This window comes from Adiantum capillus-veneris, chromosome 13 (genome assembly GCF_014529385.1).
Source record: "Adiantum capillus-veneris isolate H3 chromosome 13, ASM1452938v2, whole genome shotgun sequence".
Lineage (NCBI taxonomy): Eukaryota > Viridiplantae > Streptophyta > Polypodiopsida > Polypodiales > Pteridaceae > Adiantum > Adiantum capillus-veneris.
In genome coordinates this window covers 56,391,329-56,418,575 of record NC_140943.1, presented here as the reverse complement: position 1 = coordinate 56,418,575, position 27,247 = coordinate 56,391,329, and the positions used below count along the sequence as shown (strand labels likewise).

Here is a 27,247-nt window from a genome sequence, read left to right as displayed (position 1 = left end):
CATTTTGGTCTGATTGATCTCGAATAGACATGGTTGCAATAGGGGTTAGTCAATCGGACATCGTTGAGGTCCCGATTGGACCTAGATGTGATTGCTAGCTACATTGCCGATAAATCATGGTCTAAGATCCGAATGAATGTTGAATGTCATGTGATGTCCTGTGATGTCTGGTGATGTCCTGTGATGTCGTGTGATGTGACTGTCGATTTTGTACATGTGCTAGATGTGTGTTCCTAGTACGTAGGTACTAACGGTCAGTGTCTGCTAAGACGGTTTATGGCTTTTGTCGGTTTTGCAGGCGTAATCGCGGTCGATTACAATGCTTTCAAGAGGGGGGTATGTCACAAAGTGATGACGTGGCGGACAGCAGAAACCCTAATTTCTGCCAGAAACCCTAAAATTCCTGCAAATCCTAATTTTTGCCAAAAACCCTAAATTCCGGAAATCGCGGAGGCGGATTATTAAAAAAAAAAAAAATAATAAATTTTTTTTTTTTTTTTTGGAAAACGATGAGCGACGCGAATTTTGCTTTTGCTTTTTTTTATTAAAAAAAGAGAAAAGACTCTCTAAGAGAGAGAGAGAACTGATGCTTTTGATTTTAAAAGCTTTTGGGGCTCTGCTTTTGGGCATCCCTTGTAACCTTTAAATTAGTGGTGAGGGCCTCACTTCTCAGAGCATCTGGACGCAGAGTCTGAGAGTGAAACCCTAACCGCTCTCTTGTACTTTGATGATTGATTAATACAAAAAGAAATACCGAAAGGGGCGCCAGTCTTTGGGGCCAATATCTCTAGGCACGGAACTCCGCCGGGCCAGTGCAAATCTATTGTGATCTGTGAATTGTTTTGAAGTGGTTATTTGGTGCTGTCGCGGTTGATTCTTGACTTGGAGTGTCCAAGTTTGTTACACTATGCATGCAATGTAGATGAACAAATAGACGGAGTGCCAAACCGTTCACCGCACACACGCAAACAATGAGATCAAATAGTGTCTTTCTGATCTAAATCAATCAACTGTGGCAATTCACAACGGAAATGCCCATGCTTGATACTCAAACTTTCTTGTGCTCTGTCTATGACTGTGTCGTGCCAAGGAAGAGACATGGAATGTGACTTCCTTGAATGCATACTTTTCAGCTTTTCATGAATAATCCGCATACATCCGTGCCCATTCATGAGTGAAACGTGCTCAACGTACAATAGGTCATTCCTAGGAAAAGGGATCACATGAAGACGCTGACTAATATACAGGAAATGATCACGAACGAAACACTCGAACAATGCGCTGATTAATCATTCGAACACATAATACTTCTTGTGAGGGTTCTTTGGACCTAGGCTCGAGAGCCAAGATCGGTTCTTCTGATTGATCGTCTCTACAATGAGGTGAATTTCACGAGAGAAAGTATCAACTAACACATCATCCTTGTGAACAATCACATCATCTTCATGCAAATCATCTGTGAGAAATCACATCTTGATCATCATGCAAATCATCATGCTTGTGAGAAATCACATCTTGATCATCATGCAAATCATCATCATGCTTGTCATTGTCATTCAATTCTTCAAGCAAAGCTTCATGCTTATCCTTATCATCCAAATCATCATGCTTATCATTATCATTCAAATCATCATACAAATCCTGTGTGTCATGCTTTGGAGAAGAAGAGACTGAGAGAGTCTCCTTTTCCCGAATCTCTTGCATCTGTGCCTGCACTTGAGAAAAGAGTCGCAACATCTCTTTCATGTGTCGGGCGCTCTGTTTGGCCGCCAAGCGCGCTTGCTCACGTTCACACTCCAACTCGGCCTTTCTTTCTGCTTCTCTTTCTACTTTTCTTACTTTGGCTTCCAAGCGGTACTTACGCTCTATGGTTGCCACTGTTTCTTCATGGTCACTATCTATGGCTGCCCTTTTTCCTTCGTGTTCTAACGTCCTGTCCATAAATAACTGCGTCAACTCCTTCATAGGAGTTAGTGCAATCCTTGGCGTAGATGGGGAAGGGGGAGGGTCAGAAAAACCTCCTGGGTGGGGAAAATTCTTCTTCGTCTCTCTCATGCTCATCACCTCCAAGCGAAGTATCCATTCCGCTTCGAGTGATGACCATCCACTGAAATCGTGGGTTCCTGTGGGTTCTTGTGGTCTTGGGTTCTTGAGTTCACGAGGAACTTGGGTTCTTGGGGGTCTTGGGTCTTGAGTGTCTTGAGGTTCTTAGGGGTCTTGAGGTTCTTCTTTCGCTTGCAATCTGTGTTAGAGAAGGATCTTCTCTTTACCCGAGTTCTGCTCTTTTCCGCGGGCGCACCCCTTGACGGCCTTGCGCTCACACCAAGGTTGCTTTTTTCCCACCTCACGTCGATTGACCGGCCGCTAAGTGCACGGTCCTCTCTCAATGAGTGAAAAGAGGCACAAGGGGAGGTTGGACAAGCCCTTCTTTCTTGGGTTTCCTGTCTCTCTTCAAAAACACGATTAGGAATCGACGCGCCCAAGTGAACTTGGGTTCGTGCGACCTCAACAAGCAGAAAAAATTATGTGGTTCTTTCCTTGAGTGATACAGAACACTGCCAAAGCTCTCATACCAATGTAAGGTGCAACGGAAATGAATGTTGAACTTTGCTCAAGATGAGTGCTCCGAACTGTGCTCAAGGTTCCTTTTACTTACGGAAGGGAGAGCCTTCCGTTTCTTTAGTGAGAGAGTGCAATGGACACAAACAAAGTGAATGGACACTGTGCGTGAAGGTGCATGAGACTGAGAGATAGAGAGAAAAGAGAATACGACACTGGGAAGTTGTCAAACCCTCCCCCAAGGGCCCCACTCTCGATGGCGAGAGTGGTCTACTATTGATTGCACAATCTTATACAATGATGTTGATGCAAGTTTAATGGCTGTGTCGATGCCGACGGAGTGGACGACGAGGACGATGCTAAGGCTGAAAACTGAGTGCTTTGAATCTGCAATTGCTTGCTGAATTTCTATGGCTGAAACCGCTGTTTCGTGTGGCTTGAAAACGCTGGACAGCCTCTACAAAAACGCTGCCTTGTGCTGGTTCCAAAATGCTAGACTGCTGGCTGTTTTGTCACTGCCGCGATAGGATTCTTTGCTGCCCTATCGCTGGCTGAAAACACCCTGCTGAAAAACCCTGGACTGCTGCATGTAAAACGCTGCTGTCCTGTCCTTTGCGGGCTGAAATAACTGATGCAAAAAACGCTAGGGTCTCTTGTGGGGGTTCCTGCTGAGAAGGTGCCTGTTGAACGCGAAGTTCTTGCTGCCTCTTCTGCCAGAAAGTGCTAGCTCTAGTTTCCTTATAGAGTTCATCAGCAAAATTGCCCTACCTAGTTCCCAACAAATGTCACTTAATAAATAAGTGAAAAATGTCAAAAATAGGGAGCTTTAATGCACTGGAAAATTCCCGTGATGGATTCTGATGGATTATGATGATCATGCTGTGTGCAACCGGAGGATATGCATCTAATCTAAGTGACTGGTCATGCACGGTCTGCGAACAGACTCACGAAATTGCCAAATCACTTCTTATTCTAGACTGACTTGACTGAACTGAACCCTGGTGATGCTGTAGCTTGTCCACGGACACATAGGGTTGGATGTGCCACGTGACATTCAAAGTCTCCCATAAAGAGATAAAATACTTCACAGTAAAATTGCTTCGAAGCACATCCTTTATCCACAAAAGCCCGTTGACAAGCCGGTGCTTGCCATTTTTCAAGCTTCTGTTTATATCAAGTTGTATGCATACACGTGCTTCACACAACTCCGATAATTCATATTCAGATAAAGGGCTCGAATTAGCCAATTCTTGCAAATGTTGACAACCCTGCTTAGCATTTATAACTTTGCCGTGAGTCCAATGCAAATATTATTTGCCATAATCTTGAATAGCACATTGCACTCGCATAATAAATCAAAACCACGCAACATCAAGATCAAGATGCATGTGATCCATCAAGGGGGCAACAAGTCCAGCAATCATATCTCGAAAGGCCTCATGGGTAAGATAAGCATTATTAATATGCAGCATACGCATTCGAGAAAGAGGTCTATCACAAAGTGATTGCCCGAAGTACAAATTCAATAACACAGGGTGATGATCGGACATCTGCAAAGCATAATCCATTTTCATATCACATATAAAGTCATCGTACTGTTGCCTATGGAGAACATACCATCTATCCAAACGTGCACGATACGAGTGATGAGCAACATGCTGAAAGGTGAAACCTGTGCCGTCCGGATAAAGAGAACGCCACAAGTCAAACATTTGCGTAGAGACCAAAAGATGATCCCATGCTTGTCTCTCCACAAGCAACATATGAGAATTGCCTGTGGTGCTATCACCCACATCAGGAGTATTATTAAAATCACCACAAGGAGTCCATTGGAGGTCCATGGATAAGAAGAGATATCTCGCCATAGGCAACCCTTTGTCCAGAAGCTGTATATGCATACAAACCTCCAATTTCATAAATCTGACCATTCAACAAGCATTGCGCAATCATCCAATGACCCCTCGGATCATTCCTCACGAGAATTGGCTGAAGCTCATGCCTAACCAACTTCTAATATCATTACTCCAGTGTTTGCTTTTTCCCATGCATCAATCAACGTACGATTATCATTACATGGGAGTTGCTTAAACGATGCATCCTTGTTCGCATTTGTAGATGGAACATAATTACGAGAGGAGAGAGGAGTGCGAATCTTCACCGTCTTTTTGGGCGCCACCCAAGCACCATAATCGCTAGACCCCACATTTTTACCCTTCACAACAATACCATTACCAGGAGCTGCAGACTGCAAAGACTTGGCTTTTCCTTTTTCCACATTAGGAGCTACATTAACAACCGAACTTCCATTATGCTTAGACTCAATGAGAATTTTGCTTGTAGAAACAGGAGCAGGTGACGGAACTGTTGAAGGGGGTGGTTGCAGAACGGGTTCAGGACATTTAGATTGCATGTGCCCAAATTTACCACAACGAAAACATGAATTTGCAAACTGCCCCATTTAAGTTTGAATGGGTGCTTGCCCACCCACGGATCCCCCGAATCAACCATGATGCCTTCAGGTGTAGGTTTGTCAGCGTCCCATAAAATACAAAACTTGTTGGTATTTGCATCCAGTTTCGGAGGACAGATCACCTTCCCAAGTTGTGCAGCCAACAGTGACACAAACACACTCTCACACACACACACACACACACACACACACACACACGTGCCCACATGTACTAACGCACACAACAACATTCCAAAATTTTCTCTCTTGGCTTTTTTTTGTGGGACATAACAAACAGGTGAAATAATTTCGAAGACAAAATCACGGCAGTAAAATAACTTTTAGCTCTGAAGGAACAGCCACCCAATTTCTTGAAGAAGATTGGAGCTGGGGATGTGGAGATAGCTAGGACAAAGTGCTATTTTAGGCCAAAACCGCATGTGTGTGATCCAATCTCCATGTCTCCAATTATTTGCGAGTGGCTACTATCTAAAGACATACACATTGGATTGATATAGTCTCCGTGCAATTATTTGGGAGTACTTTTTGTTTTCATTATCTGTGTTCAAAGTATGGCTAAATCTCAGCCTTTCCAGGTAATAACTCAAAAGAGGCCATATCTGTATTGATGACAGGTAATTACAGCATTCAACAGATGGGTTCCGATTTGTTTGGTGCATTGGAAGAATCCTCTTGTTTTTCTTGATTTAACGGTTTATGTTACAGCATCATCGTTGGATTTTTCAAGCTGATTCTACTATTCAAAACTGAGTATCTTACCATTGGACTCAGAACAGGCTGGGCAACAATCAGTCTTCTGCTTAACAAGACGGGATGTGAATGTACTGAATTTCAAGAAGGATCATGGAAAACTTATTCAAAGGATTGGATTCTATTTGACGAAGCCATTAAGAGGAAATATATGGGCGACTTTGGAATCTGGGAACAAAGTATCAAGCACGAATGCGAAAGCCAATGAGCTGCCGCCTCCAGGCTGCAGTAGAGTGAAGGTCGAGTTGAGCAAACCACTTGGTGAGTGAATGTAGCCTTCACTGAGTTGCCTATTACTGGGCCTCATCGCAAGTCAATGGCAGGTTTTGAGTTATCGTGTTTGTCAATCTTGCTCTTTTTACATTTTCTAACTTTTACTGATAAGCGAGCTTCCTATAGTTTGTCTACAGTGTTCCGCTTTTTAAGTTGAGAACTAATTTTGTTTGTCTACCTCCACTGCAGGTATTGTTTTAGAAGAAGACAAGGCTGGAAACATTTTTGTGGCAGAAGTTTTTGAAGGTGGCAATGCTGACAAATCTGGTCTTGTAGATGTGGGCGATCAGCTGATTGCGACAAGTGCAATTGTTTATGGAAGTGAAGACTACTACCAAGGTGTGAGAGTTCGAAAGGGCATGCAAGTTGTCCGATTGAGTGTTCTTGGAGAGAAGTTTGACACGGTTAGCTCGCAAGTCCTCTACACTTCAATACATTTGTGTCTACTAGGCCTGCAATGAGTAAATACGCATCCTCTAGTTTTGTTGTCTTTTCTAAACCTGCTGAGCATTGTTTTTACTTTCTTGCTGACGTGACAAAGATTAGAAATGACACTAATCCAAACACCCTCTCCTTACCCGGGTGTGTTGCTACTTAGTTGGCTCTTTTCTGCCAAAGGTTTTGGGTGTCACAAACTGATGACGTGGCAGTGCCCACACACACAGACACATGTTGACGTGGCAGCCAATATGGACGCCCGGGTATCGCACGGATTGAATGCTGACGTGGCAGCCCGGATTTTGCACCAGAAATTGCGCCGCAAATTACACTGATGACATGGCAGTCCGTATGCTGTACGGATCTCTGCAAATTACGCTGGCCAAGCTTTTGGGATTTCTTTTATATTAATCTGTGTTCAAAGTACAAGAGAGTAGGCAAGCGCTCACTCTCAGACTCTGAAACCGGCCCGTAGGGCGGTAGGCGTTGGCTTTCACCCGAAATTCTTTACTTTATACACACACACAGAGCACTTTGCAAAGAGAACCTGCTATGGGAATTAACACTTAATCACACACACAGCTCGGAAGCTAGAATGCTCCGAGCAGACGCCGACAACCTGTAGGCCCCAAAATTGGCGCCCCTTTCGGTATTTCTTTATTCTTTAGGAGGGTAAATTACAAGGTAAGGTCCTGGGAATCCTTCACGTGTATCCACCTAGATACCATTTGATTTGGCCAAATTTCGGCAGCATAACAGCCCCAAAACTTGCACGAAACCAATTCCCCTGCTGGAACTCGCTTGCACTGTCGTATACCCTCTGATTCCTGTCCAAAAACAGTAAATTCAGCACGCTGTATTTACTGGTTTTTGCCCTGTTTTCAGCCCCAAACAGTCCCTTAACTGTCCTTTGCCAGTGGGGCACGATTCCCAATGATCCTGGCGTCCGTATGGCTGAAAAACAGTGAATTTACAGCGCATACACAGCGCTGATTTTGCACCTGTACGGTGAGGTTATGACCCTCACCAGTGCCTGCTTTGGAGCAGCAGTTAGCTACCCCTGTTCCTGCTCAAGGAGGCTCTTGCCTCAGCACAAAAGCATGAACCCACACAACTGTACATCAGTCAAATGAGTAGCCCTCTTGTGGGGCATCACATAACTGCACGTAGGGGAGAAAGAGAGCAGTATGTAGCGTGCGGGGCATCACTCCCGTCACCATACTGTGCATAGAGGGCAAGGTAAGCATTCCATAGCTTCTGTACCTGTTGCAATCCGCCTGTGGCTGAAAATGGCGCCCCCTTTGATGATATGCAGCTCGTTTTTGCCTCCCAGAGTGGCAGAATCGCTCACAAGCTGACACGTCGCCCAGTTTCCGAGTTTGGGCTTTCCCTGCTAAAAATATCTCAACTGGTGCGTCAGTTGACTTCGCGGCAGAGTTGTAAAGTGTTCCCCTAGTCATACCGAAGGTAATGACGCGAACACATTTCGTGGCCCAAAATAGCAGTTCCCTAAATTTTAGGAGATGCTTCCGTTGGGCTCCCACTGGTCTTCTGACCATCTATCCTCATTGGGACCGCATCCAAAAATGCAATGTGGCCCAACTGTCGGATACTTTTTGTTGGTAGTCCCACCTTGACTTTACGCCTTAATTGAGTTCACTTCCTAGTATCCACCAACTTGCTAAGTGCGACGGGGGGACCTATATGATCTTGCTCTGAGCCTAGACATCCTCTTACCATACGAATTCCAGTGCCGACCACTTCCCGTCTGCGGGTGAATCTACCGTTCACATTGGCCATACAATGTCCGACCGCTTGCTACTTCAAGAAGAGGGTCTTAAACAAATAAAATAAACCCCATTGGAAAGAAACCAACAACCAAGGTTAGCAGTTGCCACATCTCTGTGACATGGTTAATAACTGCCACGTCCTCGTGACATACCCCCCTCTTGAAATCGCAAACGTCCTCGATTGCATACCATAAATACACGCCACTGATGATCTTGTGCTATCAACACTCTTTTATCATCGCATGTATCCGCAAGAAAGGTCGTAACATACATAGATACAAATGACTTAATGAGGCCTTCATACTTTTGCCATTTCTATCTATGGCACTGAATTCATATGTACATTCGATGTACTAGCTCTATCATTACCCCTCCTTTGCACACGTTGGGTTGGGGCATAAGTAGGCTGTAACCCAAAGGCTTCAAGGTAAAGCTGCAATACATTTGGTGACTCTGACAGTTCATGCTCTTCCATCCACTTTGCATCCATAGGTGGATAGTTCTTGAACTTCACCAAATAGCGTCTTGCAACTTGTCCTTTAACTTTTCTGTCCTTATGTGCCAAAACTTGCTCAGGTACCAAGATCTCATCAAGTTCTTCAACTTCTGGCTGATCCTCAACTGGCATATCTTCTGGCACATCACCCACGAAGGGTCTTAGAAGACTCACATGAAACGCATTATGAATCTTCCATGCATCAGGCAATTTCAGCCTGTAAGCCACATCGCTGATCTTGTCAAGCACTTGAAAAGGCCCATAGTAACGCATGCTGAGCTTAGGAAACAGCCGTTCCTTGCCCTTCATCTTCTTTAACCTTGCCTTTTCGAACCTTAAGAGAACCCAATCACCAGGTGATAGTAGCAATTCACGACGGTGACGATCAGCAGCCTTTTTCTGTTTTGCCTGAGTCTTCTCCAAGGCAACTTTAATCTTCTTATACATCTCATCCATGTTCTCAACATATCGATCTGCCTCAAAGATCTTGTCCTTTGTGTGCAAAATGGGAGGAACCTTTTTGCCGCCTTCAACAATTTCAAAAGGTGCTTTGCCAGTAGACGAATGCACCGTATTATTGTACGCATACTCAAGCATAGGCAAATACTGTTCCCACTTGCCCTTATTATCTGACACATAGCATTTCAGCAGATCTAAGACAGTAGAATTGGCCTCTTCTGACTGTCCATCAGTTTGTGGATGAAACGAAGACGAGAACTTGAGCGTAGTACCCATGTTCTCAAACAATCCTCTCCAGAACAAACTGGTCATGCGAGGATCACGATCACTGATAATCGATTGTGGCATACCATGGTACTTAAACACATTGTACATGAACAAGCGTGCCATCTGATCAGATTTTATCTTGTTCCTGACAGGGATAAAATGGGCCTGCTTGCTGAACCTGCAGATAATGGTCCATATACCATCATTCCCTGTTGGTGTCCTTGGAAGATCAAAGATAAAGTCCATAGCAATGCTTTCCCATGGCTTATCCGGAATCGGCAGTGGTTGTAACAACCCTGGTGCCTTTTGCCTGTCAAACTTGACCTTTTGGCAAACTATGCATGCTCGCACAAAGGCATCCACATCTCTCCTCAAGGTAGGCCAATAGAAGAACGTCTCTACCGCTTTAACTGTTGCATCAATGCCACGATGCCCTGCATACGGTGAGACATGACTCTCTTCCATGACCTTATGTCGCAATGGCCTAGTGACACAAAGTCTGCCATGCATCATCATAAAACCATCTCTGAGGAGGTAGTGCTCGTGATGTTGCCCCTCTTGTAACTGTTCAAAGATCCTTGCAAAATCTTCATCAGCAGTATACTGTTCCTTCATGTCATCTAACTCATGATGATAAGGAATTGACACAGCTGAAATTTGTGGCTTTCTTGATAACGCATCAGCCACAACATTCTTCTTGCCTTCCACATGCATAATCTGGAAGTGGAACATGGAAAGAATGTTTGCCCATCGCATATGCTTTTCGGATAACTTTGACTGTGTCAAGAAGTATCGCAAGGTCTGATGATCTGTTTGGACAACAAAATCAGCACCTAAGAGGTAGTGCTTCCAGCTAGAAAGCGCATGAATCACGGCCAAGAGCTCTTTCTCATAGACTTGCATAGTCCTCTCTGGCCCTTGCAAAATTCGGCTTTCATAGGCTACTACCCGTCCATCTTGCATTAGCACTGCTCCGATGCTATTGCCACACGCGTCACACTGGACCACAAATGACTTCCTAAGATCTGGCAAAACAATAACTGGATCTGAAGTCAACTTTTCCTTTAAGAGACTAAAAGCTGAAATCTCTTTTTGGGTCCATCTGAAAGTGACCTCTTTCTTTTGCAATGCGTGAAGAGGCGATGCTATCTCTGCAAAATTTCTGATAAACCTTCTATAGTAGGAACACAATCCCAAGAAGCTTCTGACATCGTGCACAGTCTTCAAGTCTGGCCATGTCTTGATAGCTTCGACCTTTGCGGGATCCATTCTAACACCATCCTTTGAGACTATGTGGCCCAGAAAGTGGATCTCTTCAAGGAAGAATTCACTTTTCTTAGGATTGACAAGTAACCTGTGACTGCGCAGCTCTTCGAACACAATGGTCAAGTGACGCCTATGCTCCTCTTCATTCTTCGAATACACAATCATGTCATCGAAGAATGTTCCAACAAACTGTTGATGCGAGCGGAAAATCCGGTCCATCATTCTGTTGAACGTGGCTGGAGCATTTGTTAGCCCAAACGGCATCACTAGAAACTCATAAAGATCAAATGTCGTTCTAAACGCAGTCTTGTGCACATCCTCTGGGCTTATACGAATCTGATGGTACCCACTCTTCAGGTCTATCCTGCTGAAAATTGCAGCACCCTCTAAACGATCGAGAATATCATCAATGCGAGGAATAGGAAACCTATTCTTGATGGTATTCTTATTCAACGCACGGTAATCAATACACATGCGCCATGAGCCATCCTTCTTCTGCACTAGGAGCACTGGGGAGCAAAAGGGTGAAGAACTAGGCTGAATCAGCCCCTTCTCTAATAACTCCTCAACCTGGCCCATAATCTCTTTCTGCTGCGCCGCACTAACCCTGTAGGGAGGTCTATTTGGTGGGCTACACCCTGGCACCAAATCTATCCGATGGTCCTCAGGTCTCTCTGGCGGCAATTGCGACGGTAATGAATCAGAAAAACAGTCACTAAACTTTTGCAAAAATGTTGACCTTTCTTTATCTAACACAGATAAATTTGACTGATCACTATCTGAGACATCACGTGCAAAAATCAAGTACACAGAAAGATGATTCTTTATTACAGAAGTGATAGCAGAAGCAGATACAATAGGGACTGACTCTCCTTTAAGCTTTACATCCAAGATGTGAGTTTTGCCCCTATGCTGTACAGTGATCTTTTTGTTGTAGGCATCCAAGACTCCAAGCACTCGGAACATCCACGGGATCCCCAACAAGGCGTCACAACCTTCCAGCGGCATGATGTAAAACTCTTCAGTGTCCACATACGACTGAATATGCAGACGCAGTTTTCCAATGATGGGAGTAACACACTCTGAGTGGCCAGGACATGCCAACCCTGCCTCTGCTGTGTACCCCATCTCTTCAGCTTTGATGCGGAGCTTCATAGCTAACTCTGGTGAGATAAAGTTGGCTTTGGCACCTGGATCAAAGAAGATGAGTGCCCTCTGATCTCTAACTTTACCCCATGCCCTGCATAACTCACTGGCATCTGTGTTGGGCCTGTCACCCACCATGTCTGGCACTAAACCTGCCGTGGGTTTTGGCTTCTTGCCTTTCTGGTCTTCTTTATCCTCTGAGTCAGCTGGCCTTTTCCTTTGTGGACAATTGATAGAAAAGTGACCAGGCTGCTCGCATATAAAGCATTTGTTCTCAGCCATTAGGACCTTCTTTTCCTCGAGCGACTTGCGCACAAAAGGCTTCCTTTTCTGTTTCTTTGCCTGCGCTCCAGAAGTCCCAGCTGAATCCTTGTCTTTGGTGGCCTGTTCAGACCCCTGTGACGCATCAGGAGCCGTCTTCACAAAGGGCTTCTTCGCTGAATTTTTCTTTTGCTGCCCTCCTTTATCACTGCTCGGAAATCCACTGTCCTCTCCTTTCAACAGGGCAAGACCAGTGTTCGCAACTTCCATAAGCTGAGTAAGGGTAGCCACTCTATTCTTTGTACAGTAATCGCGAAGCCCTTTAGGCAACCCACAACAATACTTCTCTATCTGCTCTGTCAGTGGCACAAATCTGTAGGAGGTCACTGAGAGTAATGCTTTACAAAACCTCCTATTGTACTCCAGCAAGCTCTTGCACGAAGCTGCCGTAAGCTGGTGCCAATCTGTCAAGACATCGGCTTCAAATTCATTTGATAGCCAAGCAGATGCAAACATTTGCTTGAAGTAAACCCAAGTGGCGGGTGCCTGTCCTTGCATTAACAATGTCGTCCACCATGTCAGCGCATTGTCCTTTAAGAAAGTGGCAGCTTTCCTAACCTTCGAGGCCTCTGTAAAATTCCCTCCCGCATAAGTTGTATCAAACTGCTGGAGGAAAGTGAGTGCCTTTGTCTTGTCCTCGAAACCACTGAAGGTACTGAACTTTACTGCTGCACCACCTTCTTTGTAAGCCTTCGGCTTCTCTAGTGCCCCCAAATTGTCATACGGAATGGTCTGCAACATGGGCACTATAGTAGGCATGATCGGCACGTGTTGGCCATGCACATTTTGCGTCAGAGGTGCGATATCTGGCTGCTGTCCAGAAAAACCAGCCATGCCAAAATGACCCTGTGGCACCCCAAACTGGCCCTGGTTGCCGTGGAAACCTTGCTGCATGCTGATAGTACCATACATGGGGTTTGGCATGATGCCTTGCATACCCCCGAACACTGTTCCTGGCATGTACGGCTGACTTCCAGACGCATAACCAGCCATACTTTGGAACACTGATCCACCCCCGAAATACCCAGGATGTACCGTGGGTGGTGGAAAAACTGAGTGCATAGCCTGGTATCCAGCTCCCTGTCCATTCAAGACAGCATGCTGGCTCTGAAAGGTGGCAGGCTGAACTGGCATAACCTGTGGAATAGGCATTCTAGCCACCTGTTCAAGCACGGGAGGAACCTGCTTTGGAGCCCCCGACTCCGCAACATGCGAGTGTTCCCTTTCCTCCTGCGCCTCATGAAGTACCTGGGCTTGAGCTTCAACAAGCTCCGTACGCGGCGTAGGTTGCCTATTTTGATGTCCCCACTGGTGGCGCTTGCAAGAATTCCATAAACCTCGGATTCTGCACCAGCTGCGAAAAGACATTCACCGCGGCAACTAACTGAGTCTTAAACGCATCATCCTCGAGTTGCCCTGTCATAAAGCCCTGTACTACTGGAGGGACATTCACGTTGACAGGAGGTACAAACTGACGTGGCCGTGAGCTCTCGCCAATCTCAAAAACCATAGGAATCTCCTGCCTGTCCTTTGGAGAGTAACCCTCTTCCATAATTCCCTTCCCCTTGTCGGCCATAGTGTAATCCCCGCGTTCTTGCAATGTGTGTCTTTACCCTGAACAATCCAGGCTCACTCTTTGAGGAAAAAGTGATTGATATCCCGGCAATGGAACCATGAAACCGGCCCGTAGGGCGGTAGGCGTTGGCTTTCACCCGAAATTCTTTACTTTATACACACACACAGAGCACTTTGCAAAGAGAACCTGCTATGGGAATTAACACTTAATCACACACACAGCTCGGAAGCTAGAATGCTCCGAGCAGACGCCGACAACCTGTAGGCCCCAAAATTGGCGCCCCTTTCGGTATTTCTTTATTCTTTAGGAGGGTAAATTACAAGGTAAGGTCCTGGGAATCCTTCACGTGTATCCACCTAGATACCATTTGATTTGGCCAAATTTCGGCAGCATAACAGCCCCAAAACTTGCGCGAAACCAATTCCCCTGCTGGAACTCGCTTGCACTGTCGTATACCCTCTGATTCCTGTCCAAAAACAGTAAATTCAGCACGCTGTATTTACTGGTTTTTGCCCTGTTTTCAGCCCCAAACAGTCCCCTAACTGTCCTTTGCCAGTGGGGCACGATTCCCAATGATCCTGGCGTCCGTATGGCTGAAAAACAGTGAATTTACAGCGCATACACAGCGCTGATTTTGCACCTGTACGGTGAGGTTATGACCCTCACCAGTGCCTGCTTTGGAGCAGCAGTTAGCTACCCCTGTTCCTGCTCAAGGAGGCTCTTGCCTCAGCACAAAAGCATGAACCCACACAACTGTACATCAGTCAAATGAGTAGCCCTCTTGTGGGGCATCACATAACTGCACGTAGGGGAGAAAGAGAGCAGTATGTAGCGTGCGGGGCATCACTCCCGTCACCATACTGTGCATAGAGGGCAAGGTAAGCATTCCATAGCTTCTGTACCTGTTGCAATCCGCCTGTGGCTGAAAATGGCGCCCCCTTTGATGATATGCAGCTCGTTTTTGCCTCCCAGAGTGGCAGAATCGCTCACAAGCTGACACGTCGCCCAGTTTCCGAGTTTGGGCTTTCCCTGCTAAAAATATCTCAACTGGTGCGTCAGTTGACTTCGCGGCAGAGTTGTAAAGTGTTCCCCTAGTCATACCGAAGGTAATGACGCGAACACATTTCGTGGCCCAAAATAGCAGTTCCCTAAATTTTAGGAGATGCTTCCGTTGGGCTCCCACTGGTCTTCTGACCATCTATCCTCATTGGGACCGCATCCAAAAATGCAATGTGGCCCAACTGTCGGATACTTTTTGTTGGTAGTCCCACCTTGACTTTACGCCTTAATTGAGTTCACTTCCTAGTATCCACCAACTTGCTAAGTGCGACGGGGGGACCTATATGATCTTGCTCTGAGCCTAGACATCCTCTTACCATACGAATTCCAGTGCCGACCACTTCCCGTCTGCAGGTGAATCTACCGTTCACATTGGCCATACAATGTCCGACCGTTTGCTACTTCAAGAAGAGGGTCTTAAACAAATAAAATAAACCCCATTGGAAAGAAACCAACAACCAAGGTTAGCAGTTGCCACATCTCTGTGACATGGTTAATAACTGCCACGTCCTCGTGACAGACTTTGCATCCAGATGCCTGAGTAATGAGGCCTAGCCCACTTATTTATTAGTGCATCCCTACGCTGATGACGTGGCAGTCCGTACGTTGTACAAATCTCTGCAAATTACGCTGGCCAAGCTTTTGGGATGATGCTTTAATTTTGAGAAGCTTTTAATTTTAAAAGATTTTGGGGCTTTGCTTTTGGGCATGTCTTGTACCAATAAATAAGTGGGCTAGGCCTCATTACTTAGGCATCTAGACGTAGAGTCTGAGAGTGGGCGCTTGCCTACTCTCTTGTACTTTGAACACAAATTAATATAAAAAGAAATACCGAAAAGGGCGCCAATGTAATTTGTGGAGATCCGTATAGCGTACGGACTGCCACGTCATCAGTGTAATTTTGTGGCATAAAATATGGGCTACCACGTCAGCATTCAGTCCGTGCAATACCCGGGCGTCCATACTGGCTGCCATTACTTTGAAAGGCCAGATTGAGCGGTTTTGCTGTGGTTTGCCAAAAGAGATTCGAGACTATTGTCTAAACTAGAAGTCTGACTCTATTCAGAGACTTATGCAACATGCTAAGGAACGATTTGGAACATATGCCGGCTCATTGACTTATTGTCACAGACTGCTGACGTGTCAAAGCCCTGAAGAATGGAGCCAACTTGCAGATGCCGGTCGAAGGGCCTAAATCCTAAGAAGAACATGTAACAGAAGAAGAAATCCTACCAACTTATGGGGACCCTGTTCGATGGGGCCCCAAGTGACATAAAGGATTAACATAAAGCAGGACCTGCACACATGCGTAACAACTGGTGACATGGCAGTTTCCGGATTTTCCACTGACAGTGCTGCTGACGTGGCAATTATACGGAATTCGGTGATTTACATTGGTAGCTTTTTGGCATTGCTTTTGGACCAAAAGCTTTTGAGTTTGAAGGCTTTTTATGTAAAGTGCTTTTCATAGGCCAAGGGCCTTTACATATGTGCTAAGGGCTCATTCTCAGGCATTCTTCTTGGAGAAGGTGCAGAGTCTGGACTATCGGCTTGTACTGTGTTGATGCAATATAAAGAAATACCGAAAGGGGCGCCAAGGTTTGGGGCCAATACTCTCTGGGGTGGAATTCCGCCACTCCGTGCCATGTGTCGTCTCTCTCTCTCAGTTAGTTGTTATTGAAGTGCTAAAAGTGTGTTCAATCTGTTCTCTTCTTTTGGCACGTGGTGCCCGTCTTGTGACAGTGGTATCAGAGCATCCGGCGTGTGCTTTTCTGAAAGCATACTGGTCCTACCAAAGAGCAGACAGAGCAAGATCGCACTTCCAAAGTTCATTGGAAATTTTAGCTTCGTGCTGACCCCAGACTTTTCAGTCACTCCCACCCTTACTTCATCGTGCATCGGGCACACTCCCGTCTTCACCGCTCATGTCTTACAGGGCATAAGCCAAAAAGATCACTTGCAAAAGAAGGATCCAAGATTTGTTTCGAGTCACTGTTTTTCTCAAAAGTAGTGCCATGCAGATGTTGATATCTATAGCTACCAAGCGGCACACTCCAAGAACTTGGCAAGCTTTCAAGAAATTTTTTTGCCCGAAGCTACATGGTTTCTGACATCTTCCTGCGGAGTGCAACTTCTGGCAGAGTGGGGTATCCTGAAATGCTTGCCATGGAAACCCTACCAGATTATAACTCGAAATTTCTCGACATCTCTCAGTAGATGTCTCTTCACAAGCAGATAACCTTGGAGGTCCAATGCGATTGCTATCTTGGGACTACCATCGCTGCCAAAGAAACACTGTCTGTCCAAGAGCTGATGGACGATACAGTGGTCGGCTACGACCATATGGAAAGAACCTAACCCTAATTTTTGGTGCAGGTTTTAGGATGGAAAGTCAATCGACTTTTCGAGCTCGGCTGATGTCGATATTGTTTTTTTTAAAGTTTGAGTTCTGTTTGACAACTTGTTTGGTGATCCTGTTTGAAATTTGTTTGAAATGGATGGTATCTGTTGTGAACCTGTTTTGAACCTGTTTTGGTGCCGATTAGAAATGTTTGACTCTGGTTATTAATACCGGTTTCATTGATTGGTGATTTTACTCCTGGGTGGAGAAGTGAGAAATACTGTTTTGGTATTGTTTGAACCTCGGAACGACGCAGGCCGATGCCTGGGGAGCATTTCGTTGTATGTTTGAAAACCTCGGAACGACGCAAGCCGATGTCTGGGGAGCGCTCCGTTGTATGCTAGAAAACCTCCGAACGACGCATGCCGATGCCTGGGGAGCGTTTGGTTGTATGCTTGAAAAGTATTGTTGTTTTTACTCCCAGTCCGGACCTGAATGGTTATGCGGGAGGAGTATTAAGAAGTCTGAGTAGTGGTTACTCTCAGCACCTCCAAACAACGCAGGCTGCGGTCTGGGGAAGGCCTCTATATCTCCCGGCTTGGATTTTTTTAGGTTATGCAGGAGGAGTGATGAGGGATTCATTGAATATCTCTCGGCCTGGACCTTGTTAGGCTATGTGGGAAGAGTGTTCATCGGCGGCTTTATGTTTCTATGTCTTGTAACATGCATATGTGAGCATTTGTGTTGCATTGTGATGTGCCAACCACTAAATATTCGTAATTGGATGAGATTGCGTGGGTATGTAATTTTAGTGCATCAAGACACCCGTGGAAGATCAGTGCGGTCTGGGTGTGATGGCTAATTTTACTACGCCGGAATATCAAGAGTTCCGATCTGGACGAAAGGAGAAGCCAACTCCTTGATCAAATGAGCCGAAAGGACTTGAGTTGTTTTGCAGATATGCTGTAATCACGGACGATTACTCTCTTTCAAGAAGGGGAGATGTCACAAACTGTTGACGTGTCAAAGCCCTGAAGAATGGAGCCAACTTGTAGATGTCTGCCGAGGGGCCTAAACCCTAAGAAGGACAAGTAACAGAAGAAGAAGTCCTACCAATTTATGGGGACCCTGTCCGATGGGGCCCCAAGTGACATAAAGAATTAAAATAAAGCAGGACCCACACACATGCGTACAATCGGTGACGTGGCAGTTTTCAGATTTTCCGCTGACAATGTTGACGTGGTAGATTTCCGCAAAACGTGCTGACAGTGCTGATGTGGCAGTTGTACGGAATTTCGTGATTTACGTTGGCAGCTTTTTGGCATTACTTTTGGACCAAAAGCTTTTGAGTTTGAAGGCTTTTCATGTAAACTACTTTTCATAGGCCAAGGGCCTTTAAATATGTGCTAAGGGTTCATTCTTAGGCATGCTTCCTAGAGAAGGTGCAGAGTCTGGAGTACCGGCTTCTACTGTGTTGATGCATTATAAAGAAGGAAAAATTACCAAAATATCCCTCTAATTTGTGGAAATTCCCAAAATACCCCGCAAATTTCAAAAATTCCCAAAGTACCCCCATAATTTGTCATAAATTCCCAAAATGCCCTTCAAATTTTCCAAAATTCCCAAAATACCTATGGTTGTAAGAGTAAATTTCTCCAAAAACAAAAAAATTTGTAGCTCTTCATAAGAAGAGTGATTGTCTACCATACAGGATTCTAAAACTAACATTTGAGTTGGTTATGTAGGCTCTGGAGACGAATTCCTTCATTATTTTTAGACATAATGCTTCTATTGAACAAGACAGCGCCAGTTAAATGGCTGAAATTTAAAAGGCTTTTTATTTCTTCTTGGCTGACTCGAGAGTATGAATGCGACATACGAACTGCTTGGAACCGTCTTCGGATGACCAAGAAAGATACATTGGAGGCATATTGCGAGAGATTCAAGAGCTCTTTTTTACCAGCCTCTTCATTTAAGAAGATCTCGTTCAAAGAGCAGATTGAGCGGTTTACCTTGGGACTTCCTACAGAGATCCGAGATCACTGCTTAGAGCAAAAGTCAGATTCCATTCACGAACTGGTGAGTCATGCGAAACGGGGTTTTGCCATTAACTCAGGCAGTTTGACCTACCCCACAAATGAAATCATGACGCAAAGGACCGAACATACTTTGAACAATAAAAGTAGAAAGAGGAGAAGCAATCCAAAAAAGAAAGAAAAAGGTGCACGACTCAAGCTAACTCTTCGAGAGAGAGCTCTCTACATCAAAGAGGGGAAGTGCTTTGGATGCGGGGAAACTGGGCATATCTCCGCGAAGTGCCCTAAAAAGGCATCGAAAGAACATAACGACAAGGATGAAGACATGCCTGAGCGTTCGAAAGCAGCTGAGGAACGTGGACAAAAAGGCACGATGAAAGCAGGACTGGTTCCAAATTGCATGGGTATTGACCCAAGTACGATTGACGAGAGTACAGAACTTTGCCGAGCATGGGGCAAAGCGAAAGACCAAGAAGCCCTGATCTTCTTTGATGGAGGAGCCAAGGCCAACTTCATTTCACCTGAATTGGGGCATGGCTCAAGATCACACCCGATTGGATGGGACTACTAGCAGAGGCAGTTCTAGGGGCATGTGGCAGGGACATAGCCATTACACCTATCATTGGCAAACTTCGGTTGCATTGTCAAGGGTATTTGGGGCATGAGGACTTCTACATAATGGCCTTGGAAGGTTGTGATGTCCTCTTGGGAATTCCCTGGTACCATAAGAACAACACCGTGGTCGACTATCGGGCGAGAAAAGCAACCTTGACTACAGAGAAGGGCCGAACCATTGTACTTGATGTAAAACTTAAGGGCGAGTCTGTCCCTATTGTATCGGCTTCGGCCGTTTCAAAATTAATGAAGTCCAGTTTGTTTGTTTACTCGATCTTTTTGAGAGAGATGAATGATGAGAATAGGACAAATATGTCTGAACTTGATAAAGAACGCCAAGATTTTCTCCACACTCATGCCGATTGCTTTTCAGAGGGCCTGCCAGGCGAGTTACCATCCGCTCGTCCTGAGGATCATACTATCGATCTGATACCTAGAAGCACACCACCGAACCGGCTACCTTACCGTGTGAGCTTAGCCCAGAACAAAGAAATTATGAACCAAGTGAAAGACCTCTTGGAAAAGCGTCTTGTCCAGCCTAGTACTTCACCGTACTGCTCTCCAGTGTTTTTGGTTTTGAAAAAAGACGGATCTTGGAGAATGTGCATCGATTATAGTGCTCTCAACTAAATCATTATGAAGAACAGATTTCCGATTCCTAGGATCGATGATATTCTTGATCGAGTATAGGGATCCTCGTGCTTTAGCAGGATCGACTTGAAGAGCGGATATCATCAGATCCGAATCGCGCCGGGAGATGTCTATAAGACAGCTTCAACTTTTGCGTTATTTGAGTTTTTGGTGATGCCTTTTGGCCTAACCAATGCTCCTGCGACATTTAACAGAATGATGGACCTGATTTTTTGAGAGTACAGACTATTTGTTGGCACTTTCTTTGACGACATCATTGTTTTCTCCAAGGATGAGGCAGAACATAGAGAACATCTGCTACATGTCTTTCAGGCATTACGAGATCACAAGTTGGTGATTAATGCGAAGAAAAGTGAATTTTTCCTACCCGATATACACTTTTTGGGACACATTGTCTCAGCAGCAGCAGGAGATAGTATCCACCTCAACAAGGCAAGAGTCCGCCAGATTGAAAAGAATGAATCAGAGGAACCGGATGACAACTTATCGCAGGATTCTGGAGAATCAAATGGTAGAACATCCAAAGGTTCCGGTGAACTAAGGGAACCAGATGCAAGTTCATCAAAGGATTCCAGAGAAAGGGGATCAGATGATAGTGCGTCTTAGGGTTCCGACGATTGAGAATGATGTGCCAATGGACAAGGGAAGCTAAAGAAGCTACTCACAGGTCCCACAGCACAAGGAAAGAAAGGAAAAAGGGAATCAATTGGTAGATTAGAGAATTCCCAAGACCCAGGATAAGATTTTTGAAGCAGATTAGTACAATCAAGATCTTGATACTGCTTTTGCCAAGGTGCACGAGGCTCTTGAGAAGTCTTAAGCACGGCATAAGAAGGTATCCGACAAGATTAGACGTGACTTGCAGCTGAAGGAAGAAGATCAGGTGCTCTTATGGTTTGAGAAGGTACGCCTAAGAAAATGAAAGGGAAAGGAGCGGCTTTTCCAAAGATAAGAATGCGAGACTATGGCTCTTTTCAGATTCAAGAAAAGAAAAATGATGTATCCTTCAGACTCAAGTTGCCAAACACTTGAAAGATTCACAATGCTTTTCATGTAAGTCTCTTGAAACCCTTTAAGGGTGAGATGCCAGTGGACAGGGAGCCTGATGAGCAACCAGAAGAGGAAGAGAGGGAGGACATACTCGTTTCGGAACAGATACTGGCCCATAAAGAAAGGAAAGTGAAAGGTAAAGTGATTTGGCGGTTCTTGGTGAAATTCAAGAACTATCCGGCATTGGATGCGATAAATGATGTATCCTTCAGACTCAAGTTGCAAACACTTAGGAAGATTCACAATGCTTTTTATGTGTCTCTTAAAACCCTTTAAGGGTGAGATACCAATGGATAGGGAGCCTGATGAGCCACCTGAAGAGGAAGAGAGCGAGGAAATACTCGTTCCGGAACAGATACTGGCCCATAAAGAAAGGAAAGTGAAAGGTAAAGTTATTTGGCGATTCTTGGTGAAATTCAAGAACTATCCGGCGTTGGATGGAGGAGGACCTGGCAGATTTTGTAACTTTACCTTGACGCTTTCGGCTTAGCTGCGTCTACTCCGAAAGATCCAGCAGATCATCAGGGTTGAATCTGGTGGAGACGGGACTGCACGAGAGGGGAGTCACTCCGCTCTTTTGTCACAGATTACCTGGATGGAATAAAGTCACTGATTTTCCTTTGGACTTCAGGGATACTGATGTGCTGATAGTATTCTATTGGATGACTTTATGAAAGTACTTTGACATGGGAATTCCCAAACTTGAATTCGATTGATATGTACTCTCTCATGTGATTTTGTTTGACTGCAGGACTGAAAGACGAAATGACTGCAGCATTTTGGTCTCGAGAAATCTATGGACACGATGGCAATATGGGATTAGTTGATCTGACATCAGTGAGGTCCGGTGCGGATCTAGATGTGATTGCTAAATGCGTTGCTAGGAATCATGGTCCTAGATCAGAATGGAATCTATAGACATGATTGCAATAAGAATTAGTTAATCCGACATCAGTGAGGTCTGAGATGGATCTAGATGCGACTGCTAAATACATTGCAAGGAATCAGGTGTCTTAGATCTGGAATCAATTTTTATGTGATTGATATGATGTGAATCTGCACTGGTTGAGTCATCTTTGTGCAAGTGCTAGATTTGTGTCGTCTAGTGCGTCGGTACTTAGAGTCAGTGTACTGAACTGGTTTATGGCTTATGTTTGTTTTTGCAGGCGTAATCGAGGGCGATTACAATTCTTTCAAGAGAGGGGTATGTCACAAAGTGATGACGTGGCATGCCAATCTGGAAAAATTACAGTAAAAATGACAGACTTTAAGTTATAAGTTGTAACCAACTTATGGTACCCGTCCGAAGGGACCAAAGAGACAAAGGAAAATTAACTTGCGCAAGTAATGCTGACGTGGTAGAGCTGTACGCAAGTCCCAGGATTCGCGTTGACTTGCTGATGTGGCAGCCTGTATGGATTTCCGCGATTCATGCTAGCAGCTTTTGGGCCTAAAGTTTTTGAGTTTGAAGCTTTGAACTGATTGCTTTTGGGGCTCTCCCTCGGGAGTTGTACTTTGCAATGATTAATGAAAAAGAAATACTGAAAGGGGCATCAAACTTTGGGGCCAATGTCACAAGGCGGGCACCACGTGCCAATAGAAAAGAACAGACTGAACAGACTTTTAGCACTTCAAATAACAACTGAACTGAAAGAGAGAGATGACACGCGACATGGAGTGGCGGAATTCCACCCCAGAGTGTATTGGCCCCAAACCTTGGGGCCCCTTTCGGTATTTCTTTATATTGCATCATGAAAGTACAAGCCGGTACTCCCAAGACTCTGCACCTTCGTACTGAAGCATGCCAAAGAATGAGCCCTAGCCTCATATTTAAAGGCCCTTGGCCTAAAAAGCAGTTTACATGAAAAGCTTTCAAACTCAAAAGCTTCTGGTCCAAAAAGCAGTTTACATGAAAAACTTTCAAACTCAAAAGCTTCTGGTCCAAAAAGCAATGCCAAAAGCTATCAGCGTAAATCACGGAAATCCGTACAGCTTGCCACGTCATCATGCCAGCGCAATTTCGGAAATCAGCCTACTGCCCTTAGGGTTAGGGTTAGGGTTTCTGCAGTTTTAGGGTTAGTATTTCCAGAATTAGGGTTTGCAGGTTTTAGGGTTAGGGTTTCGAGAATTAGGGTTTCCAAAATTAGGGTTTCAGCAATTAGGGGTTTTGGCAGAAATTAGGGTTAGGGTTTTTTGCACTCAGGCAACCACGTCATCACTCTGTGATACTTCTTCTGTTTCTTGTTCTTCTTAGGGTTTAGGCCCCTCGGCCGGTAGCTCCGTTCTCACTAGGTCGACACGTCAGCAGTTTGTCACAGCCAATACCTCTGGGCACGGAACTACGCCGGGCCGTGTCGACTCTCTCTCTCTCTATTAAAGTTCAGTGATTATGAAGTTTCTGTTCGTGTGTTGCTATTGATTTCTCACTTGGAGTGTCCAAGCTTATTACACACTTCAACTCGATAAAGCAGAACCGGTGTCACCAATGTGTCAAAAATGTACTTCTTGAAAACCAAACATTTGATATTTCTTGCATTACACATGTTCTCAAATGCATAGTACACTCTCTTCTGGCTTCCAAACACGCATAGCACATTCATGCCACTTGTGATTGGCCGGAACCTCAAGGCCAAGGTACTTAAGGTCTCAACAACTTCAAGTGTCTCATTGCTGTACACAATGCATGGCTTCTCCGTATGGTTGGTTTTCAGTGTTCACAAGCATAACCTTTGTTTTAGATTCATGCACAATCAACCCACTATCCAAGCAAAAGTTCTTAAGGACAACCATAAGCTTTTGTGCTTTATGCATCCTCTAAAGTGTGTGCTAGAAACACTACATTATTCGCATACAACAAAAGCATGATTACCGCAGTGCAAATAGCGACCTTCTCAATGCCTTCTTCTTGCATAAAGTCAAGTATCATTTGTTTCAATTGATTGATGGATAGACCAAAGAGAGCTGGTGACAACGGACATCTTTGTTTAACACCAATAGTGCCTACAAAAATTTCTGAAATTCCTCTTCTAATGCGCAATTGACATCTCACCTTCTCATAGATTCGAGAAACCGTAAGCGTAAACTCACTTGGCAGTTCTTCTATCCTCCACAAATTGTTACGTGGAATCATATCAAAGGCTTTCTTAAAGTCCACAAAGAAACAATACAATCTCTTGTCTTTCAACTAACTTTCCTCCATGAGAACTCGAAGAATGACAAGATGATCAATGGTGCCATGGCATCGACGAAAATCTCGCTTGTTCTTTTGCATGCTTGACCCAATTAGTGCTCCAATCACGAGGCATACCATGTTGAAGTGCAAGGTTAAACATATCACACATCCACTCATGCGTAAAATCTCTCGTCCATTTAATCATTTCCGGCTTGATACCTGGAAGATCTCCTGCTTTGCGAGTGGTTAAGTTTTTGAGTCGGCTGCACACATCCTGAATAGTAAAAAAAGAGGAGAGTGGACCATAAAATGGCATCTTTCCAATATTGGGTTGCTCATAAAGTTGCCTACAATGTGTGTACATATCCACAAGACTTAAGTTACCAAAGCTCTTAACCTGCTTGCCCCTCAAGTTTCTTCAAAATCTTCCACATGCGTGTGTCTATTCATGGACTTGAAAAAATTGATGCTTGACTTCCTATATTCGTCTCTTCTTTGGAATTAATGCCTTGTATATATGCAAATGACTTTGATAGTTGTCTTCGTCCATAGCTGCATCTAGATTTATCAAAGACTTTTGAGCATCTTGACATTCTTTATCAAACCACCTTTTGTGTGATCTATATTTGTTGATACCATGGACATGATCTTTTGCAGAAGATTCTTCGGCACAAGAACAAATAACTTTCTTGAAAGCTTCCCGTTTAGTTTTCAATGGTGTGTCATATTGAAGCTTTGTCATCCATAACTTTTGCTCAACCATTTCAATATACATTGGTGCCCATTCGAAATCCATACAAAGAGATAACTTCTCTTCCCTTTGGCTGAGATTATCATGCTTAGTTGTTTCTCCACATGTAAGCTCAATACATAAGGTCCGATGGTCTGATTCCGGGGTTCATTGGCCAAGCGTAAAACTCTTTATGCGATGCATGATGGCTTCGAAGAGTAGTATATAGTCTATTACACTATCCCCATTGTATTTTCTACATATAAATCCATCGGTTCCACTCCACAAAGACACACCATTGGAAATGAGCATACCCTTGCTATTGCATATATAAAAGTAACTTTTCATAGTGATCCAACTCTCTTTCATTCATTGAAGTACGATCATACAAGCGAACTTCCTCCAACTCCTTTGAAATGTATGGCATATCCAATTGTTAAGTATCATGTTACAATGTTTTTGTGCGAGCATTCATATCCCCAAAGACAATAACATCACCTTTGCCTTTAAAATAAGTAATGCCTTCCTTTAAATCAAAAAATGGCTGATCTCTATCCATGCAAGCATAAAAGGGGGAATCACGATGAGGAATCTAGCAACTGGTTACAACAATGAGTGCTCTTTTAGTGTCATAATTTTCAGCCATACATAATGTTTGTGTTTGTCATCTTTCACAATTGATATAAAGTCTTCCAATCCTTTCTTAATCATACATGCTACCCCTCCTTGCCCTCTTCGTTGCTCAAGATTCTTTGACCACACCAATGGATGTACGTTGTAATCCTCCAATCCGTTAATGCTTTGTGTATCATGCTCCCAAGTTTCAACAAGAAGTACAACATCGGCTTTGCTTGTTAGTTCATCTATGTCAACCCCCGTATTCCATGGTATCCATCGCAATTTCAAAAGCATACTTTCAATTGTAACTTGGCCTCATGGGTCGTGCATTCCTATTTGCTGAAGGAACTTGCGTCCTCTTTGGGCACATTTTCTTTATGAGAGATCTTGTTTTTCTTATTCCTCTCCTCATATGCCTTGCGGCATATACTTTGTTGCTTAATAGTGTGATCTTCACATACAAAGCATTTTGCATCTCTCAAATAAATCCAACTATTATCGAGGATAATCTTTCGTTTGGTCTTATCCTGCATGGTGAATACCATGGGCCGTTCTCCTGAGTGAGAAGCTGCTTGCTTACCCACTCTATGTGCTCCGTAAACCATAACTCCTGACAAGCCAAAGTGGGTTTCGAAGAAATCTTTGATAACAATGCTAAGAGAAGGAGGTGTCTAATTTCTCTTGGAGAATTCCACGAATAACAATGTTCTTGGAACGTCGCTCGTGTTCCTTCAACTCCTCTATAGTTCAACATTCTTTGTTTGAACTATAGCTTGCATGGGAGAGGAATCAGAAACCACATTGTTACCATATACAGCAGCCCAAGATTTGTTTGTGCATACATTTTTCTTGTTGCATACATCTTGGCTCATGATGTCAAATTTCTCCTCTTTCAATACATGGTCATACTCCACTTTGCTCACGCGTTCCTTCAAAGCATTCAAGTCCACAAGAGAGCGTTTACATTCCTTGACTTCCTCTTCAAGTTACATCAAACGTATTGTTTGCATCTCGAATGTCCTCTTGAGATTCTCATTCTCAATAACAAGAACCCTTTGCGTGCCATTCTCCATTGCAAGTGCCCGTAAGTCTTCACCTTGCTTGTTTACGGTCTCTTGCAACGATACTTAGTACTCCATAATCATGGTTTTTGATGTCGTTGGT

General features: G+C 44.3%; 1 protein-coding gene across 1 annotated transcript in view; it reads left to right on the top strand.

Annotated features, from left to right (window-relative positions):
* LOC147444044 (uncharacterized) overlaps positions 1 to 27,247 on the top strand; it is an 85,596-nt gene that overhangs the window by 29,077 nt on the left and 29,272 nt on the right. The window contains exons 2-3 of the mRNA XM_086526786.1: positions 5,801 to 6,040; positions 6,242 to 6,456. Coding sequence (XP_086382912.1) covers positions 5,801 to 6,040; positions 6,242 to 6,456 — 455 coding nt within the window. The remainder of the gene's footprint in view (positions 1 to 5,800; positions 6,041 to 6,241; positions 6,457 to 27,247) is intronic.